At 44.0% G+C, this 21,525-nt stretch overlaps 1 protein-coding gene across 2 annotated transcripts in view; it reads left to right on the plus strand.

Moving 5' to 3' along the window:
• Positions 1-20,681, plus strand: part of LOC119126408 (glutamate receptor ionotropic, NMDA 2B) — a 61,220-nt gene extending 40,539 nt beyond the window's left edge. For both annotated transcript variants that reach the window (XM_037257675.1, XM_037257676.1), the window contains exons 8-17: positions 4,181-4,295; positions 5,595-5,803; positions 5,988-6,159; positions 9,451-9,604; positions 10,004-10,129; positions 11,671-11,900; positions 11,979-12,139; positions 12,480-12,667; positions 14,685-14,923; positions 17,327-20,681. In XM_037257675.1, coding sequence (XP_037113570.1) covers positions 4,181-4,295; positions 5,595-5,803; positions 5,988-6,159; positions 9,451-9,604; positions 10,004-10,129; positions 11,671-11,900; positions 11,979-12,139; positions 12,480-12,667; positions 14,685-14,923; positions 17,327-19,546 — 3,814 coding nt within the window. In that variant the 3' untranslated portion in view covers positions 19,547-20,681. The remainder of the gene's footprint in view (positions 1-4,180; positions 4,296-5,594; positions 5,804-5,987; positions 6,160-9,450; positions 9,605-10,003; positions 10,130-11,670; positions 11,901-11,978; positions 12,140-12,479; positions 12,668-14,684; positions 14,924-17,326) is intronic.
• Positions 20,682-21,525: the final 844 nt, after the last annotated feature.

A 21,525-nucleotide genomic window follows, 5' to 3' on the forward strand; every position in this document is an offset into this window, starting at 1 on the left:
CGCATCTGAAATTACCCTCCTGAGCGATAAAAGCGCACGCTCCGTTTCTAGTGGAACATATTTTTGCTCAATTGCGGGGAAATCACATCGGTTCAGGGAGAGCAGGCAATCATCACGACGAGAACCGCGGGGTCAACAAAACCTGTTCGATTTTTGCTTTCAAGCTGTGACGCATGACTTTGAAATGGCTCCGTTCACATTTGCAGCCAAAGGTTGGACTTTTCAAACTGACCTGGTTTGTACTCTATTGGGCGAGTTTAGAAACAAACAAAACATCTTTCCAATGAGTGCTGTCCAGATTTCTTATTGCCCCGCCACGTCTTATAATGATGAACTTGAATTAAAAGATTCGTAGAAAAACTTAAAATATTGACAGAATACTTTTAAAAATAATGAAAATTTGTCAACCCACTTTTTTAATTTAAATGTATTTTATTTTATTTTTTTAATTTTTCAGCCCATTTTTAATTTAAAGTTGTAAAACAAAATTGTTATAAGGTATCATGCAGGTTTTTTTTATTATTATTTACTAGACTAAAATAGCCGGCAAGTGTGAAGTAATTCCCAATGTTTTGGCTAAGTTAGTTTTAGTATTCATGATCTTTTATATCCATAAGTAATCAAAATGAAGCAACCAGGGCAGGACAAAAAAAAGGACGCAGCACACTATGAGAAGGTCACAACTCTACGTGAATAAAATCCACAGTACGAAGCTCTGGGGTATCCTGACAAGAAAAGATAGCAGAAGGGAAGAAGAGGACGAGGAGGCAAAGCGAGCATAAGAACAGAACGAGGCAGCGATGGAAACGGACAATGCACAAGCGAGGGGATCATGAGTTTGACAGCGGGGCCGCTGACCTCGCATGCCGTGGACACGTTCCAAATGAGCTTGAACTTGGAAAGGTGTCAAGTGCTTCTGAAGCTCTCTGGACCCTTTTGAACTTGGTGTGTGTGTGTTTGTAAAACTGTGTTCTAACCCTACTGAGTTGCGCAATGAGTGTGTGCCATGTGCACCTGCGTATGTGTGTGTGTTCATGTCGATGTGTGTGCGAGCCTTTGCTCTTGACTGGAACTCGATCAGGGTGTTCCTGCTTATTTTTAGTCTTTTAATGCTCTCTATTTTCATTGTAATCTCCTGTTTTCCTCCTACTTTCCTCTCTTCTGGGTTTATTCCGCTTCCGAGTATCCTGTCGTCTTATCTTAACCCCGCATTTTGTATGTCCCTGTTTGTTTAAGTACTTCGGTGAAAAATAGCACTCCATCATTGTTAATATTGAATTATTTTGGGAGGATACAATTGAAAAGACTCAAATGTTTTTTGCAACACCGTTAATTGAATTTCAATTGCTTTGCTCTTTCTGGTGTGCCCCCTTGGCCACCTGGGGGCAGTATAATGTATCTGAAAGTCCTCAGATCTCAGCTCACCTGCGCAAATGTTAGTCATTCTTTGCAGAGGATAAGGAATATATGACTTAGCTGTATTGTCTATCCCCATATGGTGCTCCACCGTTTTTGTTCAATCTGTTGCTTAAAGAGTTAAAGCGACGCAACACAGAATGCAGTCAAGGTACAGTATGTTACAGACAGTGTAAATATATTTTTAATATTTTTTCTTTCCCCCCACAGTGACAAATGGCCCATTTTCCAATGGGCTCCTTTATGCAAATCTAATAAGTACATTGAGCCACAGTAATTGCTAAGGAGCGTAATTCATGACTAATTTATTCTGGGGTTAATTTATTGAAACTGACTTATCAATATTTCACACTCCTCCTTCATTATTCACATGAGAACATGCGCTGAAACGTATCTGTGTCAACCCGTGAATTTTGTCGAGTGAGTGGCTGTTTGTGTGTTTTTATATTTTGTGCTTCCGTGTAAATGGAAACAAGAGCATCAATTGTTTCCTGAATGCCTTTGCTGTACTAAAAGTACACGTGCAGAGATGCTGCTCTTCTATTTCATCACAGGCTCAACACGACACTTCTTTTCATTCCAATTGATGATGTTGCCAGCACATCGTGGCATTTAGTGGGTGCCCAATTCAATATCATTTGCTACAATTTCACGTCACAACATAAAGGGAGGAGGCTGCGCTCCAAGGAATACACTGAGCGTTACCATGGCAACCTCTGTCATCTAGTTTTAAGCAAGGCATGATGACACGCAGCAGGACCTGCGGGATCTGACCAGATTCATTTGGGACAGAAAAGTGGTTCACAAAGGGAACCTATCATTTCAGTGCCTTTCATAACTTGAAAATGCAAACTTGGAAAAAAAATTCATACTAAACCAAACTGACTAGAAATGGGATTTTTGTGTATATATTATATTTTTATAATAATATATTATATATATAATATATTATATATATTATATGATAATATACGTATATATATTATATATTTTTTTTTTTCTCAACATGGCAGAGTGCAGCTGTTCAGCTCTACCCACACTTCTATACATTCCATATGATCACACTAATACCTTATTGATAGCAACAATATAATGTAAGACACTTGAATTGTGACAAGCAGTCCTCTTCCCCTTATTTTCCTCTGAATCCCATCACACTCTCTCCGTCTCGTTCCCGCCCACCCTCCGAGAGATTACCGTTACCATAGTGACGCAGCAGATTGGCTCGGAAGTCGCAGTGGTTGTGGGTACCATGGCAACACACATATGCTTGTGTTACCGCTGTCAGGGAGGTGTGGGACGCACACGCGCTCACAAACATGCCATCGCAAACAATGCCACCCCCTTGCGCATGATGGTTTGTACCAATCGCCCGCTCTGTCGAGATTAAAGGGGCCACGGCGTCAAGTCATTTTGTAAATGGCCTCTGATTTATTCTATGCACTTTGTACCGGTGCCAAAGCTCTGTGGGATGGGGCCATGTGCAGGACACGCGGAACGCCGTTATCCCGGTCGAAAAGATCAATTATTAATACAGGAAATCAAATAAATATGCTAGCATTAGCATAATTGCCGGATGATTGGCTAAAACATTCCAGTCTGTAAATCTAATCTCAATATGTAGGATGGATGGATAGATTGATTTTTCTCCTCTCGTCCATATTTCATCTACATACAGTATATACGGTAGTCATGGTTATGAGGTAGAACGTTTCCATGGAAACTGTCACAGAGGGTTTGCGAGACCGAGAGTAAAGGGTGAAGAGCGAAAGAAGAGTGTTTTTTTTTTTTGCCTGTTTATATCTCTCCGAGGAACCGTTAGAGTTTTCGACTCCATGCTTGAGCACATTCCGGTTGTCATGTAAGGACACACTTTCAAAAGGAGTGTGTGTGGCTGTGTGTGTGTGATTTGAGATCACCTGACAGATTTTCCCATGTACACACTCTTACACACACCCACACACGTTCACTATAATCGCAACATGAGTGTGTGTAGCTGAAATTATTTCACCTGACAGGAACAATGCTGGCTTTCTGCTCCTCCACCACACAAACACACACACTGACAGAAGCAGACATACTGCAGAGCACATAGATGCGCATTTACCGCAAGGGAATCGTTTAAATTCATTCTTCATTCCGGTGAGGGATTTCTTTGTTGTTAATTTGAGGATCTGTTCGTAGAAACTGAAAAAAAACAATTGTATTTGTTTGTGTGCAATTCAGATGTCCCTGAGCAGACCTCAACTCCAGCGAGCTCAAGTTGAGTTCAGCTTGTCACGGTACAAAGTGGGACAGTAAATCCTCGTCTGGCTTGTGCTTTTCAAACGGGGTGTGAAATCAGGATGGCGATTAGCTTTTACGCTTACGTAAATAGTGTGACATCACGAGGCGTGTGACGCAATGCAACCTGCTGATGCATTCAGGTAAAAAAAGAACGGGAGATAAATAAAGGGTAGCAATGTGTGACAACCATCAATTTGTGTTTTTTTTTTTTTTGGTTGGGCACATTTTGTGTTCTTGACATTTGTTTCCCCTTGTGTGATGGAACTGCTGCTTCTCTATCAGCATATCGCACTCTTGGCAGTGTTTTTTTTTTGTACTCTCCCACTGTGGATGCAGCTTTTTAATTAACTCATTCACTGCCAGCCCAGTTTGTCTTTGACGTCTATAACCGTCAATGGCACTGAATGAGTTGTCAGTTGAGTTTGTAAAATACACTCAAATAATAATATTAAAATCGCCTTTGTTTTTTTACACTCAGGTACCTAATGAATGTGACGTTTGAGGGCCGAAATCTGTCGTTCAGTGAAGATGGCTACCAGATGCACCCCAAGCTGGTCATCATTCTGCTCAATAAGGACAGACAGTGGGACAGGGTAAGTTTGTCGTGGACTTTTGAATTTTGCAAAAGCAAACAATCAGACAAACTAACAAGCTCCTGTGTTATAATTACGAGACGGAAATTGACAGCAAGTTAGCGATTGGAGCGGCTGATGCAGAGACAAAGATCTGATTCGCTCATCATCACGTTTTCAAGCGTTTTAAGCCCAAAGCTTTCCAGGCGCCATACTGATTAGATATGATCAGATTGGTCAAGGTGCCTTTGAGCAGCACGCTGCAGCACGCTGCGGCACGCGCTCCGAAGTGCTGCTTCTGAATGAATATTTGCCAAAGCTGCTAATTAGCAACCCCCATCCCTGTCACTTTTATGTCATTTCATTTTTTATTTTTATGGTGTTTTGAAAAGAAAAGTAATGACCAACTTAAGGGCCCCTGACTTTTTTTTTTTCCCAACAAATCTTGGCGCTGTGCAAATTGAGTTATAAAACAATGAAGGAAAATGTCTTTAACTGATGGAGAGAATCCAGATGTGGCTGTCACATCCTAAAATGAACCCAAAACACCACCTGTAAAGTTACTGCATGGACCCGCCTCCTCCTCCTATTCGTCCTCATAGCTGACGTCTACGACTCTTCCTCTTCTCTATTCTTTGTATTTCTCCGTCTTCTACCCCTCCAATCTATATTCTGTCCTCTGATCAGAGAACAAGGTGAGCGTCTCCCCTTCTGTCTCCGCTGTCTTCCCCCCCCCTTTCGTTTTCACTCATGTTTAATTCTCAGCTTGACTTCCATCTGAACTGCTTTTGTGGATCCTAATGAGTTCCGAGCTCTTACAAGCGTCCTTTCTGGCACCTTCTGAATGAGTGTGAAGAGTGTCCAGTCATGTTCAGCGCCCCATCTGCGTCTTTGTCTATATTACTCTGACTCATGTTCAGCGAATTTCATGCCAAGTTCCCCGCAGTGCAATGATGACTCTACAACCCGGTGCCGTCGTTCCTGTTACGATTCCCATTGCGTGGCCTCTCATTGGAGGATCCAAAGCCGGTTCCTTCTCCATAAGTACACTTGAAGGAACTGGCATCAGCAGAGTGCTGTCATGTGACCGGCAACTGGGGAAATGGACTAATTGATGACTCTTGGTTGGAGGAGAGCCACGAGGGCTTGGCCCGGTCCTTCAGCCGTACAGCTGGACCCTCCACAGAGGAGGCAGCAGTTTGCATCTGAATGAGCTCCATGGCCAGCTGGTCATGTGACTCTCCCACTCCATCCATTTTCTGTCTCGGCATTCGTTGCTTCTCAATTTAAATGGCCATTTTGCATTTTTTCGCCTTACAGGTAGGCAAATGGGAGAATGGTTCCCTCTCGATGAAGTACCACGTGTGGCCTCGCTATGAACTCTACGGTGGGATTGCAACCAGGGAAGATGACCACCTGTCCATCGTGACGCTGGAGGAGGCTCCTTTCGTCATCGTGGAGGACGTGGACCCGCTGAGCGGGACTTGCATGAGGAACACCGTGCCCTGCCGCAAACAAATCAAAACATTGTGAGACGCTGCAATTATCGCCCGAATGAATGATTTGCTCACATCGAGCTTATTTAATGCTTTATCCCTTTGATATAAAATTGTAATTAGTTTAGGTTAAATAATCTCCACTCCGCTCCGTTTAATTACAACATCATTTGCCTGAGGGCAATGGAAATCATTCTAATTTCATCGACATATGCAGGAATCAGACCAAGGAGTCGGGGATTTACATCAAGCGATGCTGTAAAGGTTTCTGCATTGACATCTTAAAGAAGATCGCCAAGTCAGTCAAGTTTACTTACGACTTGTATCTGGTTACCAATGGCAAGCATGGCAAGAAGATTAATGGAACGTGGAACGGCATGGTGGGAGAGGTAAGGAGTTTATTTCTTTTTCCAATCTATGATTCCAGCTTGATGAGAAAAGCTCCAGCAATGAATTTTATTTATTTATTCCAAAATGCCCTTCCTGCTCTGAAATGTACGGACGTTGTTTTGGTTTGAATAAACCTGGCCAGAATTGCAATTATGTACGTGTGGGCGAAGGTGAAAAAAACAAAAGTGTCTGCCTTTCTTCCCAAAGGCCAAATGAACTCTTCTATATTTAGCTTTGCCGTCAAAAGGATGAATTTCCTCATGGAAATTTGTTTTCATACCTTCAATTTTGAGCAGCCCAAAGCGATTCGGTCAGTGGGCTCTTAACATCCCATAATAGACCCCGGTCCCGGTCAAAGCTCGCTGTCAGTTCTCGTACGTCAGCCCGCTACAGCGAGATGCACTTTTGCTGTCGTTTGGTAATGAAGGAAAAAGTAAGCAGATCAATAGCAGCTCAAAGGTCACAGGTTGAAAACGTAGCTGTGTCTCATCACAAGTCTGCATAACCTTCACAAGTCACGGGCACCGTTGACAATGTGTCCATTCCCCCCCCCCCTGCTATTCAATTTATATTAAAGTGACCCATTTAGACTATTATATAAAGCCATTTAAGTTACCCTGCTGGGCCGGCTGCTGTCTTTAGTGTGCACCGAGCTATAAGTGTGCTCACCTGTAATAAACGCCATCACCCTTGCTAAAAGCGTCATAATGTGCTGTCTTCTTCCCAGCCTCACCGATAAATGGTCATTAGGATCGGGGGGAGGCGCCATTTGTCAAACTCGCTATTTTGCTCTCCCCCCACACACACACACACACATAAGCGCACACATACACAAAAGCGTATAAGCCAGAGATGAGCAACTTATATTTTTCCTAATGCACGTATAAGATGCACTATCCTAATCTAAAACCAAACGGTTTGAAATGGTGACTATTGATGAACAGCTAATCAAAATGAAGTGCGCGTTGGGTATTTTTTTTTTTCATAAAAATCAACTCAGTCAAATTTGATCATTATTGAGGTATTAGTCATTAAATATCATTAAAAAAAGCCACAGAAAAATATTTTTGGAGAGCAATATAAGACCTGGTATAAATGCACCTAAGCCATGTCTGCCATCTAGTGGTGAATGGTAATATTACAACTTAAAACCACAGTTGACCCTTGGATAGTCTCAGGTTTTCACTGGCAAATTTGCATTTACGCAGATTTTAAAAATAATTTTCATTTTATTTTTATTCTATTTTTTTTTTTTTTTTACCACATGCACACCATGCTGTTGCATCCCCTGGCTGATGTAGACTATCTTTGTCCTTCTCCAGTTGGAAAGTCGCCAAAATGACAGTAGAGTTCAAACTCTTAATGGACTGAGATCTGGACTGCTGCTCACACACATGCACACATTTGGGGACGTGCCCCAGCACGCTCTTCAACACTTTCCGAGATCACTTAAGGCCTTTTACACAATTTGTCACAGTTTCATAAGACTATAGATCAAAATGAGAAGGGGGGGGAGAGTGGTTGGAGGCGTGCAATAATTGCTTCTAGTTTTTCTTCACTTCAGCAAGTGTCAGAGATTACATTACCATTCATACTTTTCATCTAAAATCTTCTTGGCAATAAGATAATGAGTTAGGCCACACACCAGCTGAGACGCTCGCACAAACTCCCATCCTTGCTCACTCATTCTCAATAACACCCACATGGGTCACTTTCATAACACGGAGAGAACATGTCGTAGGAGGGAGATGGAGAGAGCAAATGGAAAGAGAGAGAGAGGGGAGAAGTGAGTACACTACTGCACGGCCTTCTTCTTCTCCCCTGGGGTGACGTTCACGCGTTTAGGCACACAGGTGGACATGCGCGTCGACGCTTCCTCCCGACAAATAAGTCTGCAAATACACACTCGCCGCTACACACACACACAAACGGCGTCGACCGGCCGAGTCGATTGTCTTTCTGCCTGTGAGCGTCCGCTTCACAGGTGGGGAACAAAGGTTCAGTCGTGACTCACTCATGCACAAGCACACAAACTCTCTTTGCACACGCTGGAGCTTTGACTCATGCACACTTTATTAACTCCATAGTCTCAGGCCACTTTAACACAAATTGGGGGCTAAATATACTACCTTTGGCGGGCGGGCTACGGAGAAGTAGGACAGGTATTGGGATGCAGTTCTGACCTAATGTGATAACCTACTTTTTTCGTCCTCTCCTCCCGTGATGGTCTGTAAGAGAGTCCACCTCCCTCTACTATAATTGTTAATTACAGATATTTCATGACAATTTGAGGAGGTCCAAAATAAGAACAACAATTTGATTGGTCTATTTTAGAAGGCCAATCAGCTGTCATTAAGATGCAGTGGAGATCTTAACCAATGCAAAAATAATAATAAATATCTTATGTTGGATTCAGAAATGACACTTTATGCACCAACTGCATTTTTTTCTTCTTCATTTTTAGCGGTGAAGCCAGGTTTGTTTTTTTTTTATTTAAAGCTGACTCGCTCTGTGCAGTTGCTGGATATCAGTGGCGTGATCGATGTCTAGACGGCTGTTATTATGCTCTGATTGCAAGGTCTAAGCTCTAAAAACCTAATAGTTACCCCTGATATATTACATCATTGAACATCTTTCATCTCCAGGGGTAATAACAGAAGCGTCGACAACAGGCATGATTTTTTTTTTTTTTGAATGACACCACAGACAATTTATTTTTTATATTAAAATCATTTTTTTAAATAATGACACCACAGATAAAAACAATATATATTTTTTATATATTATTAAAAAATGTTGATGATTAGTGCATGATGATTTTATTATAGTACAACTGACTGATTTATATTTTATACAGGCAATTTCTGAAATGAAGTCTTGAGCTCACCGCTGACCGTTTTGATCCATATGCCTTCCAATGTCCTCACCCCTTTTCCACTTTCCCTGGACCTAATTTATACAGACGTTCATGTGTTCGATGGCAACCAGCGTGCCGTGACACATTACTGTAATGTGCCATGAGAGATCATCAGGTGTGCCACGGCAAATTATCCAATTCTGCTTAATTGATGCGATAAATCTATGCCAGCGATGCGTAGTGACAGGCAGAAACCATTAAATGCTCTTCCACTAGATGGCTGAGGTTACATAATTAACCTGTGTATCCATTTGTTGTGACATTTTTCTTTGTTTATGTGCCATGAGACTTTTTTCCAAATGCAAAATATACACCCTGGGTCGATAAAGTCTGAAATCCGGAACAAAAAAAGTCTCCATCTTCTATTGTCCAGGTGGTGTTAAAAAATGCCCACATGGCCGTGGGTTCCTTGACCATCAACGAGGAAAGGTCGGAGGTCATCGACTTCTCCGTCCCATTCATCGAGACCGGCATCAGTGTCATGGTCTCCCGTAGCAACGGCACCGTTTCACCTTCTGCCTTCTTAGGTGAGCAATAATATTATTTTGATTTTCCTCCTCTGTTCTGGATATTGTCATCAAACTACCGGACATAGCAATGCATTCAGTCAAATATTATATTCCAGTTTATTCATGTGTTGTTCTTCTTGCACTCTGCCCTTTTCTTCCCACTCATTTCTCCTACTCGTCCTTCCTTTTCTCAATCTGGCACACCATACTTGCATATCTCCTTTTCGCTTTTTTCTCACACTCTCCCCTTCATTTCTCAACATCGCCCCTCAAATTTCTGTCTCCCCACGACCTCCCTTTGGTGTCTTTTTTTCTTATCACTGTGGGTCCAAACCGCCTGCCTCAACCCATCCTCTCACTCGTCTCCCTTCATCTTCCCCTCTTCTCTCTCTCTCTTTTTGCCGGCTTGCCCTCCAGAGCCCTTCAGCGCGGATGTGTGGGTGATGATGTTCGTGATGCTCTTGCTGGTGTCAGCATTTGCCGTGTTCATTTTTGAGTACTTCAGCCCCGTGGGCTACAACCGCTGTCTGGCTGACGGCAGAGGTGAGGCTCCGCCCCCAAAATCAACATGCACAGTAAATGCACAAAGATGTGCCGGTTTGCATCACTTGGAGACACTTAGCGTGTTTTGAATGGTTCATTTTTAGCGGCCGTCAATTACTATACAGTAGCGCCAATAAAATTTATAAAAAAATATAATAATTAAAAAAAAACATCATTAAAATAAAATAAGTAAACAAATAATAAAAAAATAAACATAAAAAGTAATAAAGTGATTCATTGCATTTTTTGCCACGCATCTTTGTTATATATATTTTGTACATGCGCAAAAATATCAAAGCCCGCCTCCACACGGAGACCAGCAGCCCTTGCTTATTTCATCCCCCTTCTCTTCCTCCTCCTTCACATTTGCCCTTTTCATCATTTACAGGTGCTGTGTGCTCCGCTTTCAACGCGGCGTCAGTGCTCTTACCTCCACACAGTCCATTTGCAAGTTATTTGCATACATTTCCATGCTGCTTAAAAATTCCTGTTCGCACTGACAGCGAAAGGGGGGCTAGTTTTGTGTCAGATCTTCCAAGCCGCGAGGCCACCTCACATGGCTATATTTAGACATCTGTCTCGCTCTTCTTTCCATTCCAACTTCAGCATAACGTAAGGATGTTCTCATCCTCTATCTGAGCCTCCGTTTTTTTATCTGCATGTTGCACCAAAGGAGTTTGCAATCACACAGATCGAAGTTTGGACACAAAGGACTCCAAACAACAATACTGGATATCAATGGCTGCAGATTGCATAGTCCCCACTCCACTTATGTAACTGACTCTCTCACAAACTTTACAAAAGAGAACATTTGGCACAACAAAGTCTGTTTGTCCATGGACAAAGCCCCCCCCGACATCACAATGCAAACCCACATGGAGGGCACAGATACTGTCTGCCTCCTTGTCATGTCCCCTCTCCCTCTCACACACACACACACACACACACGCTCGCGTTCACACTTACTCACACAGACATTACAATCCAACTGCTATATCACTCCATAATGAGTAGAGGGAGACAGTCTGCTCTCAGTTCATGAGTCAGAACTAATTAAATAGTTTATTCATTACGCCACAATTCGTGATCATAATCACCATAGAGTTGATAGTGTGTCAAATAAATGGACATGTCACTCAATTCATGCAGATGACTACAATGTAGCGAACTGGACCAGACATACAGTACCTGCGTTTTATCTACTCAAGCTGATGATGTTGTTTTTTTTTTTATTATGCTGCCGCTGGACACTGTGGACAAAATTATTCTTAACACATTTGAATGTTGACTGCAGTTTGGCTTGGCAAACATAACAAACTGGTAAAAGACTATAAAATGTGGAAGGAAGACATTCAATTATTATTATTTCAATTATTGTTAGCATGATTAGCATTAATTCCGACTATTATCATTGTTGTTAGCATTATTAGCATTAAGCTAGGAAATATCACATTGATGTATCATACTTTGGTGTGAAAACGAATGTTTATACAGGGACTGAACATCAGATAAGCGTAAATGTTGGCTGTATTTGACCTCAGAGCCGCACGGTCCATCCTTCACCATTGGCAAAGCCATCTGGTTGCTGTGGGGTCTGGTCTTCAACAACTCTGTGCCGGTGCAGAACCCCAAAGGTACCACCAGCAAGATCATGGTATCAGTGTGGGCCTTCTTTGCTGTCATCTTCCTGGCCTCCTACACTGCCAACTTGGCTGCCTTCATGATCCAGGAGGAATACGTGGACCAGGTAACGGGACTCTCGGACAAAAAGGTAAGCTGGCCGTCTAATTTTCGTCTTTCTCATTTGCTCCTCGTGAAGAATTCCAGATGTTCTGCTTTCCGTCTTTAGTTCCAAAGCCCCAACGACTTCTCGCCTCCCTTTCGGTTCGGCACGGTCCCGAATGGGAGCACGGAGAGAAACATAAGGAACAACTATCCCGAGATGCACTCCTACATGACCAAGTTTCATCAGAGAAATGTCGAGGAGGCTCTTCCGAGCCTCAAAGCTGGGTGAGATCTTGGTGTACCTAATATTGTGACCATCTCTACAAAGCGGCTAAAGTGCACACTTATGTTCCCATTATTCCCATTTCTACAGACCATTTAAGCACATTGTTGATAAATTCCTAACCCGCCCCCCTTTTTCATTTTAATTTTGTACTCAGTTTTTTTTTCCTCACCACACTGTGTGCTGCTTCAGCCATGGCAAACTGTCTGGAAGTCTATTCCACTTATCACCAGCTTAGTGCTATTTAGCAGGTTAATTGGAATGTTGTAGCTGCGATGTCTTGCTCCTAAGTGCTAATTAAGTCTAACCCTATCTCTCTTCCGCTGCTTCTTTTTTCATTAGCAAACTAGACGCTTTCATTTATGACGCGGCCGTGCTGAATTACAAGGCCGGCAGAGACGAGGGCTGCAAACTGGTGACCATCGGCAGCGGTTACATCTTCGCCACCACCGGCTACGGCATCGCCATCCAGAAGGAGTCGCTCTGGAAGAGACACGTGGACCTGGCCATCCTGCAGCTCTTTGGAGACGGTGAGACGCGGCGGGCGGCGCTCATCTGTTTTCTGTCCACATCTCAATGCGCCGAGCGGACCAAGGGCAATCCGCCTTACATCGTAAGCGAAGGGAGCAGATTGTTCACGTGGAGGCTCTGTTCTCGGAATGATTTATTGAAAGGTCCGCTCACATTGAATTCTCAAATAAGACGATTATGGCGGACCCCGTAAGGAAGGAAGGAAGGATTCAGACAGCTCTTGAGGGAAATTAAACCTCCTAACACCTTGGAATGACTGCAAGCCAATACTCTCTAAATGTTTCAAAAGCGAGATAGCGTTAGCTCATTGTGATCCCACATCAAACGTCTTCTTTGGATTTATCGTCTCCCCTCAGCACAACTCAGAGGTTACGTCGGATTTATAGTCGTCTGCCCGCCACTGCTGCATTGTTTTTGGGTTGCGCGCAAAACACAGCTCGCAGTATTATTTGGTTTCCGACGACATCTTTTTGCTACTCGACGGAGGTTGCTCATTTGGGGATTATAGTTTATGATTTCAAATGACTAAAGGGAAGAAAATTCTATTTAATTGTGGGCTGAGTTCAGTCCCTGCTTTCAGGGGATTGGACAACCATATTTGGAGCCTAGCAGCCATCCATTTACTATACTGCTTAGCTTGGACCGGGTCATAAAGAGCTGTAGCCTATTCCAGCCGACCTCAGGCAAAAGGCCAGCCGCACCTTGTAAAGGTTGCCAGTCAATCACAGAGTACATAAAGACAAAGTGGAAATTGAACCCACTCAGAAGTGTCTAAGTCTTTTAGTAAACAATCTTTTATAAAGACACACATGTCGGGTTGGTGAACTAAATCGAAATAATAAAATGAATAATAAAATCCGCATTAATATTGCAAACCCTTTGGAAGAAATATGTTCTTTATCACAATGGATAATAAAAGTAAAGGTGAGGCCATATAAGATGATGAGGAAAAATTAAATTGACTTGCAGCAAAGTGACCGACAATCAGGATAATTGAAAAAATCAAAAATCGGTTTAAGATGTTTGCGTAATGGTGTCAGTAATAGTTAAAATTATTTTTGGGGTTTTTCTAAATTCACTAAAACATCCATCATGTCAGCTCCTGAACCATAGACCCTCCGGGGCCGGCTATCGTGCGTCCCAGTTAGCGTTGCCAGCATCGCTCCCGGTGTATTTCGACCCTGCATGCGTTTGGGTTTCCAGGTTTGTTCGTGTGTGTGAATTTGGGTCATCGCTTTCAACATGACAAAAGAGCGTTGATTTTATTTTTATCACCCTGAAACAAGAGTGACACACTTGACTATTTAAAATACCTGGCAAATGTTTTTTTTTTTTTTTTCCCTTTTGTTGTACGACGAGCTTGTTTTTGTGTGTTTGAACAATGTCTTTCAAAAGTACGACAAGAACCAATCGGCCGTGTCTCCCCTCTGCTCTGGATTTCAATGTGACATTGCAACGCCTCACCCCCACTTGCTTCCCCTCCTGAAGGCCTAGAAAAAGATCAGACACGTGGAGATGTTTCTGTGATTACGGGCTTTATAAATACATGTTTATTTATTTATGTATTTATTTATTTATCTATCTATATGTATTTATTTGTGTATTTATGTATTTATTTATTTAAAATACATGTGACTATTTATTTAAATCCTATGTCATCCAGAAAGCAGGCAAATATTAGTTAAGAATTTAGACAAATATTCCTACCATCTTTCCCCCCCCCCCCCCCCTCGCTCCTCTTCTGTTGCATCATTCTCTTCTTCCCTGGTGTCCTCTAACAGGCATCATGTTATTGCATCACATCCCTTCTGCTTGCCACTTAAAACACACACACACACACACACACACACGGACGCACACATTCCCTCATGAATTATAAAACTATTCCCCGCTTATCATTGCGCCGTGGCCCAAACTGACTGTTTGATCTTGATCCCCCCCCTTTCCCCCTTGTTGTTGCCCTCCCTCCCTCCATTTTCTTCTTTCCCCTCTTCTCCATCGTTTCACCACATCCAGGTGAGATGGAGGAGCTGGAGTCCCTGTGGCTGACGGGAATCTGCCACCACGAAAAGAATGAGGTGATGTCCAGCCAGCTGGACGTGGACAACATGGCGGGGGTCTTCTACATGCTGGGGGCCGCCATGGCACTGTCGCTCATCACATTCATCTGCGAACACTGGTTCTATTGGCAGCTGAGGTTCTACTTCATGGGTGTCTGCTCGGGTCGCCCTGGCCTTGTCTTTTCCGTCAGCAGGGTGAGATTAACGCTTTTCATCCTCATCGCTATTAAGGAATTGTATATATCCTTCGCCAAACTTTTAAAATTCCCAGGAATGAAAGTGTGACCTATATGCAAAAAAGGTTAGCATAATATTCATTATTAATTCATTATTCAGCCAAAAAAAAATGACAAGAAAATGTCAGCAAATTACCATATAGTGTGTACTCAATACAAACAAGCCCATCCTTAAATAGCTGCATCTTTACACCAGTTAATCCCCAGGGCTCTACCTTAGGCCCCCTAAAATTTGATTGGCTTAATAGAATCTTTCTTTTTTTTTTTTTTTTTTTTTACTAAGACCATTCTGGTATCCATAAATGAAATATTGTCAAACTATTGAGACCAAATCAATAAATCACTCAAGCAAAATCAGTCGAAGGTGGATTACTCGATCGCAAAGTCACCCGAGGTGTTTGATTTGCATTCCAATAGTTTTGACACGGCTGCGGTGTAATTCACTGCGTGCCTCTGAAGGTGAAGTGCTGCAGGCTAAAAACGCACGTGGATAATTTACGGCAGTGGTCCACGAGCGGCGGCGGCTCGCTCCTTCTCGTTGATGTGCTGCTATGGCACCGGGGCCGCAGAAAAACAATCCCGGTTTCTCATATTTCGTTATTTATGTTTTTAAACCACGGGTCCAACAAAACAGCACAAAAGTAAGGAAAATAGATGATTAGTTTTGTAACAATATTTCTTCGCAATAAATTGTTCTTTAAAATGGTGCTATATTTTGAAGGGAAAATTTCACCAAGAAAAAAAAAAAAGAAGTATCACTGTATAGTTGAATTAGTAGCGACAATATTTCCTGTTCTCCTTTTTTAATTGCAGAATTTCACGCTGAATTGTTTCTCATTAAATTGTACTCATGTTGTTAACATCCTCTTTAATAACATTGAACAAATCATTTCTGCCTGACACGACTTTTTAGTAGACTGAACATAAAATGTCATCTGCCAACATGTCAGGTGACATTGTATTAAATTTCTACGCGCAGGCTGTTCAGCGCACTTGTTTTTATGATTGCCGCATTAACACTTCTATGGGAACAATCGCGATGTGAGGGCCATTATGTTTCCCCGTAACATTCACTGATTGCTCTCTTTTGACCCAAATTACCTCCATTTCTGCTGCTACCTAAATGAAAGTCCACACGCAGCCAGATCATTTGTATGTAAACATATTCAGGGGGAAAAGAATTCATTGAGCGATTTATTTGCATATGCAAATCGCAATCCTAGTAAAACAGCTGACAGACAGTGGAAATTATACCTTTTTATTTTTGCATAACCTATTGTGTCCTTTCTATTTACTTGACTCTTTTCTTTCTTTTTTTTCCCGTCTGCTTTTCTCATTTCACAGCTTAATCCAATAAATGTTATTATTATTGCTGCAATTAACATTTGAGTTTGGGCGTGGAGAAAATGAGTCATCTGTCACCCTTGGTGGGCGTCACATGACTTCATGGTCGGTTAGCGCCTTTGCTAGCCTGTTCCCGCAGGCTACCTGTTCCTCGAGCCCCCAACCTGTACCGTTGCTGGAAATTAATGAAAAATATCGATTTGGGAATTTAGAACAATAAATATATTAGGGTTGTTAATTACTCCCTTTTTCCCGCCTGTCGTCCTTCATTTGCATCGTGTATCAAGCAAATTATGATCTTGTGCTTGTCGGCACTTTATATGCACTCGTACACAGGGAGCAGCTAGTTATTTGTTGATTTCCTGCCTCTCTGTACCAGCTTAATCACTTATAGATTTTACCGTGATCCCCTCGAGAAAAAAGAAAAAAAAAAAGATCACTGTTATTGCTATTTGCCGAGCCTGCCCAAATAATCAGCTACTTTAATAAAAGGACCAGCAGCAAAGTAGTCCATTTTGTCAAAGAGCAGCTGCCGCATATGAAACCTGTGATTTCAAAGATTTGATTTCATCCGTATTAACATCTCAGACATTTGCTAGCGTGCGCTAATGGTGCCAATTTGTGTGCATCAGAGCTTTCACACCGAGCTTCGCAATGATTGTTAGTGAGGCAAAGACATTAGTGTCTGACTTTCAAATTTATCTGATTGAAGCAGGGTCGTGCATAAGAGGAAGTGGTAGGGGGAAATAAAATAGAACGTTCAAAAGCCATGTGACCTTTGACTTCTAGCCTGATGTATCCGCTTTACAAGTGGACTTTCTTCCAAGCTTTATTTATGTTCGTCCTGACTAAAATCATTCCGTGCAATTGATATGTGCCCTTACTGTCCCATCTGTCGAGCCTGCTTTGCTTTCCTATACATTCGCTCGTATGGTGCATCAGCGGACGCAAATGAAACCGTTTCTCTTTTTGTCACCGTCTCCTTTCCCTCGCTAATGCCGCTTCTTTCCGCTCACAGGGTATCTACAGCTGTATTCACGGCGTGCAGATTGAAGAGAAAAGCAGCTCGGCGTTGAACTCGCCATCGGCTACCATGAACAACACTCATTCCAACATCTTGCGCCTGCTACGCACGGCCAAGAACATGGCCTCCGGGGTGAACGGCTCGCCGCACAGCGCTCTGGACTTCATTCGACGCGAATCCTCCGTTTACGACATCTCGGAACACAGACGCAGCCTGGCGGGACACTCGGACTGCAAGCCGCCGTACTTACCGGATGATAACATGTTCAGCGATTACATCAGTGAGGTGGAGAGGACGTTTGGTAACGTCCACATGAAGGATAGTAATCTGTACCAGGACCACTACCTGCACCATCACGGTTCCACACTTGGGCTCAGTGGACCGCCTCCCAACAGGCCCCATAGTTTGGGCAGCGCCAGTTCCCTGGAGGGCGGCATGTTTGACTGCGACAGCCTCGGAGGCGGGGTGCCGCCCATTTTCACCACCCAACCCTGCTCGGCACTGACCCACAGAAACATGAGCAAGTTTGACCTTCTGTCCGGACAGACTCCCCCCTCAGGCCAAGGATTTAAGAGTGGTCTTCCTGACTTGTACGGGAAGTTTTCGTTCAAGGGAGGAGCCTCCAGTTCCACTTACATCCCCGGTCCGACTTACTGCGGAGGGAGAGGGGACGATGATGGGAATATACGATCGGATGTCTCTGATATTTCCACGCACACGGTGACCTACGGGAACCTGGAAGGAAATGCCAAGAAGCGCAAACAATACCGCGATAGCTTGAAAAAGAGGCCGGCCTCTGCCAAGTCCAGACGTGAGCTGGATGAGATCGAGCTGGGCTACAGGAGAAAGCCGTACCACATAAGCCACCACCACTACCACAACCATCGCTCGGCCTCGCCGCCACTTTTGCCATCGGAACGGAAGCGAGGAGGGAATAATGACGCAAACTATCTCTTCAGAGAAAAGGAAAGCGTGAGGGACTTTTATTTGGACCAATTCCGTCCAAAAGAGGGCGTCCCTCAATGGGAACATGTCGATCTGACTGAGGGCACTGGAAATAGGGACGGCGGAGTACCAACTTGCACTTCTCTGGTTCCGGTGGAGGACTTCCTCAAGGGCAAACCCAAAAAGTCGGACTCAAAAAGTGGCGGTGGATCTGGCTTGGCGGGCGGAGAATGGGAGTGCAGGAACTGTCGGTCCGGAGGAGGAATGAAGCAGATGTCCATGCACGGAGGAGGCTACGGTGGCGGTATGAGCTGCGGCTCCTCGGGGGGCGGAGGAAGCAGCCGCCCGAGCTCTGCGACCTGTATGCGCTGCGAAGGCTGCAAAAAGTCGGGAAACCTCTACGACATCAGCGAGGACAACAACCACCTCTTGGAACAGATTGGTGGAGGGAAAGGTGGGGCTCCAATCTCCCAGCCGCCATCGCAAGCCCAACAGAGGAGGAAGGGCGGCGGATTCGGCAAGCCACTCAGGCGGCAGCATTCCTATGACGCCTTTGTTGACCTTCAGAAGGACGACTCGGGCGGCATGGGGAGCATGATGGGAGGTATGGGAGGAGTTGGTGGGATGGGTGCTCCAGGTATGGGAGGCATGCTACCACCTCCCCGAAGCGTTAGCTTGAAGGAAAAGGAGCGCTACATGGAGGGCACGAGCCCCTTTGCGCACATATTTGAGCGTCACGGGGGTTCCGAGAGGGAACGGGAAAGAGACCGGGACCCTTCGTTTTATGGAGGTGACGGCCGATTCGGGGGCCTGTTCCGAGGAGGCGAGGGCCTCCATCGTCGCTCCGTCGGAGAGAGAGACATGAGAGACAGGGACAGGTCTTTGATGGAAGGTGGCGGCGGGGCGGCATTCTCTTTATCCAAATCGCTTTATCCGGACCGGGTAAACCAGAACCCCTTTATACCCACGTTTGATGACGATCAATGTCTGATGCACGGAGCCAAACAATATTACATGAAAAAGCAACAGCAGCAGCAACAGGTTGCCAAAAACAGCCGAAGTGACTTCAGAAGCCAGTTGAGCACCACGTCTTATCTGCCGCCATCTGCCGCGCCAATGTCCAATGTGTCCCCGCGGTTCCCCAAAGAACTCAGCCTGGGTGGACTGAACCACCACGGCTCCATGCTGGGGGTGGGCCCGCCGCGACCCTTCAACGGAAGCAACGGCCACGTCTACGAGAAACTCTCCAGTATCGAATCGGACGTGTGAGAGACCGAGACTGGATTTGGGATTAGGCGTGGAATAGAGTTGTGTTAGGTGTGTTAGGAGATCAGGGATGTTTTTAAAGACACTGTCCACACACACACTGCATCTCTATCCCATACTGAGACTGGAATTTAAGATAAGCAAGGCGAGAGCCAAACGTGGTGTCAGAAACAGGATGCAAACTTGAGTAATAGAAAAATCTATATTTTGCAAGCAAATCTTGGTAAACACAAAAAATCAGGACACCTTTGGTGAGACGGGGGGGAGGGGGGTGACCCCTCTCTCACAAATGGCCAAAGCTACTCTACTTTTATGTCCAGTCGCAGTTTAGAAAAACAAAACTGGGAAAATGCACTCAGCTCAAGCCTCGCATTTCATCCACCGGTGAAGCCGCGGTCGCTCATCTTAATTTGATATCGGACGTGTGAGCGCTGGTGAGATTCGACGGCAGCCCGAGAGCTCCCGCTGAGCGCTTACGAGGGAAGACTGCGAGATCGGCGGGCGGGCGAGCAGAGCTAGCGAGCGAGCGGCCCATCTGGGCTCCAAGAAGACATTGTCGCCTTGATGGAGTGGCAACACGGATGACTTGTCCCCCCCCCCCCACACTCCTCTTAAACTTTTGTTCTCCTCCCTTTTCCTCGTCCTCCCCCGACACCAAAAGAAATACAATCATGAATGATGATATTCTTCTCGAAAGAAAAAAAACAGGGTATAAGATCAACAATAATATTAATAACATTGTGAATAACGATTGTGTTAACATTGCTTATAATTTTTTTTTTTTTTTTTTTAAATGCTTTATTTGTAATTGGTGTGATATTCCATCCCCGTTTGAGTACTGGCCGGGTTCTTCAACCTCCAAGCCAGCAAAGACTGAACTCTTTAGTTACCTGTAGGACGTTTTACTTCACAGTACATATTTTCTCCTTACGGGGAAAAAAGGATCTTAAAGACTCATACTTTGTTTTGAGATATTTCAAATTGTTGTTCAGTCAAGAGCCTGAAAGCTGCAGAAGCTGAGAGAAAAGGACGTGCCTTAATGGTCTCCAATGGAAGTGTCCTCCTGTTCACATGGTCACGCAACGGCGCCATTACTTGGTGTTCTCTTCACGTAGGACAAAAAACTGCAGTAAAAAAATTACAAGCGGTTGGAGAATCCGCCTGGCAGTGGTTTAGATACAAGATGCTGCAGAGTTTTATAACTTCGTAAAAATGATTTTATGAACCTGTACGCCAGTTCTATTCAGGATGTCCCACACTGTCTGGCAGTGGCCCACTTCACAGCACGGCGGCCTTTCTACTTCGCTTCTTTTTTGATTCAGGTTACATGGTAATAGTCACCACCCGTTTGGCCTCTCACTAGTGTCCCAACATCTGTCGCGTTTGTGGGCCCGGATGGCAAAATTAAACTGAGGGGGGAAATCAATGATAGTCATAATACGTTGAGCAGAAGAACGGTCGCTGAGGTATCAGCTTTGACTGATGTAGATATTTTTTTTTTCTTTTTCTATTTCTTAAAGCTGGCGAAGCCTCATTATTGCACAGGACCTTTACCTGTTGTAGGTTCAGGCACTCAGTAGACATGCCTTATCATCCCCCATCACACACACACCCTCCCATTTCACAGGAGCTGTCTGCTAATGACTCATCTTACTGTACAGAATACAAAAAAAAAAAGTCTATGAGCTATTTAAAGGTTTGATCTTCAATTAGCTGGCGGTGTCAGAAGTTCAAGGGCTGCAAGAAATTGCGCAGGAGTGCTCGGCCAAGATCGGAGCTGCCCGAGTGTGCAGAGTGCTGACATCTATCTTATAACCTCATCTAAATGCACCGCTGTTATAGGTGAGTGTGTGTTGCGTGACTTGGATGATGCAAGTCACAATTTAATGATAACAGCACTTTTTTTTTTTTCCCCTGCACAGATTTGCTGATTACTATTCATAAATTCACAGATAACAATGTAATCGTGAGATTGATAGTTG

The sequence above is a fragment of the Syngnathus acus genome, chromosome 8 (genome assembly GCF_901709675.1).
Source record: "Syngnathus acus chromosome 8, fSynAcu1.2, whole genome shotgun sequence".
Lineage (NCBI taxonomy): Eukaryota > Metazoa > Chordata > Actinopteri > Syngnathiformes > Syngnathidae > Syngnathus > Syngnathus acus.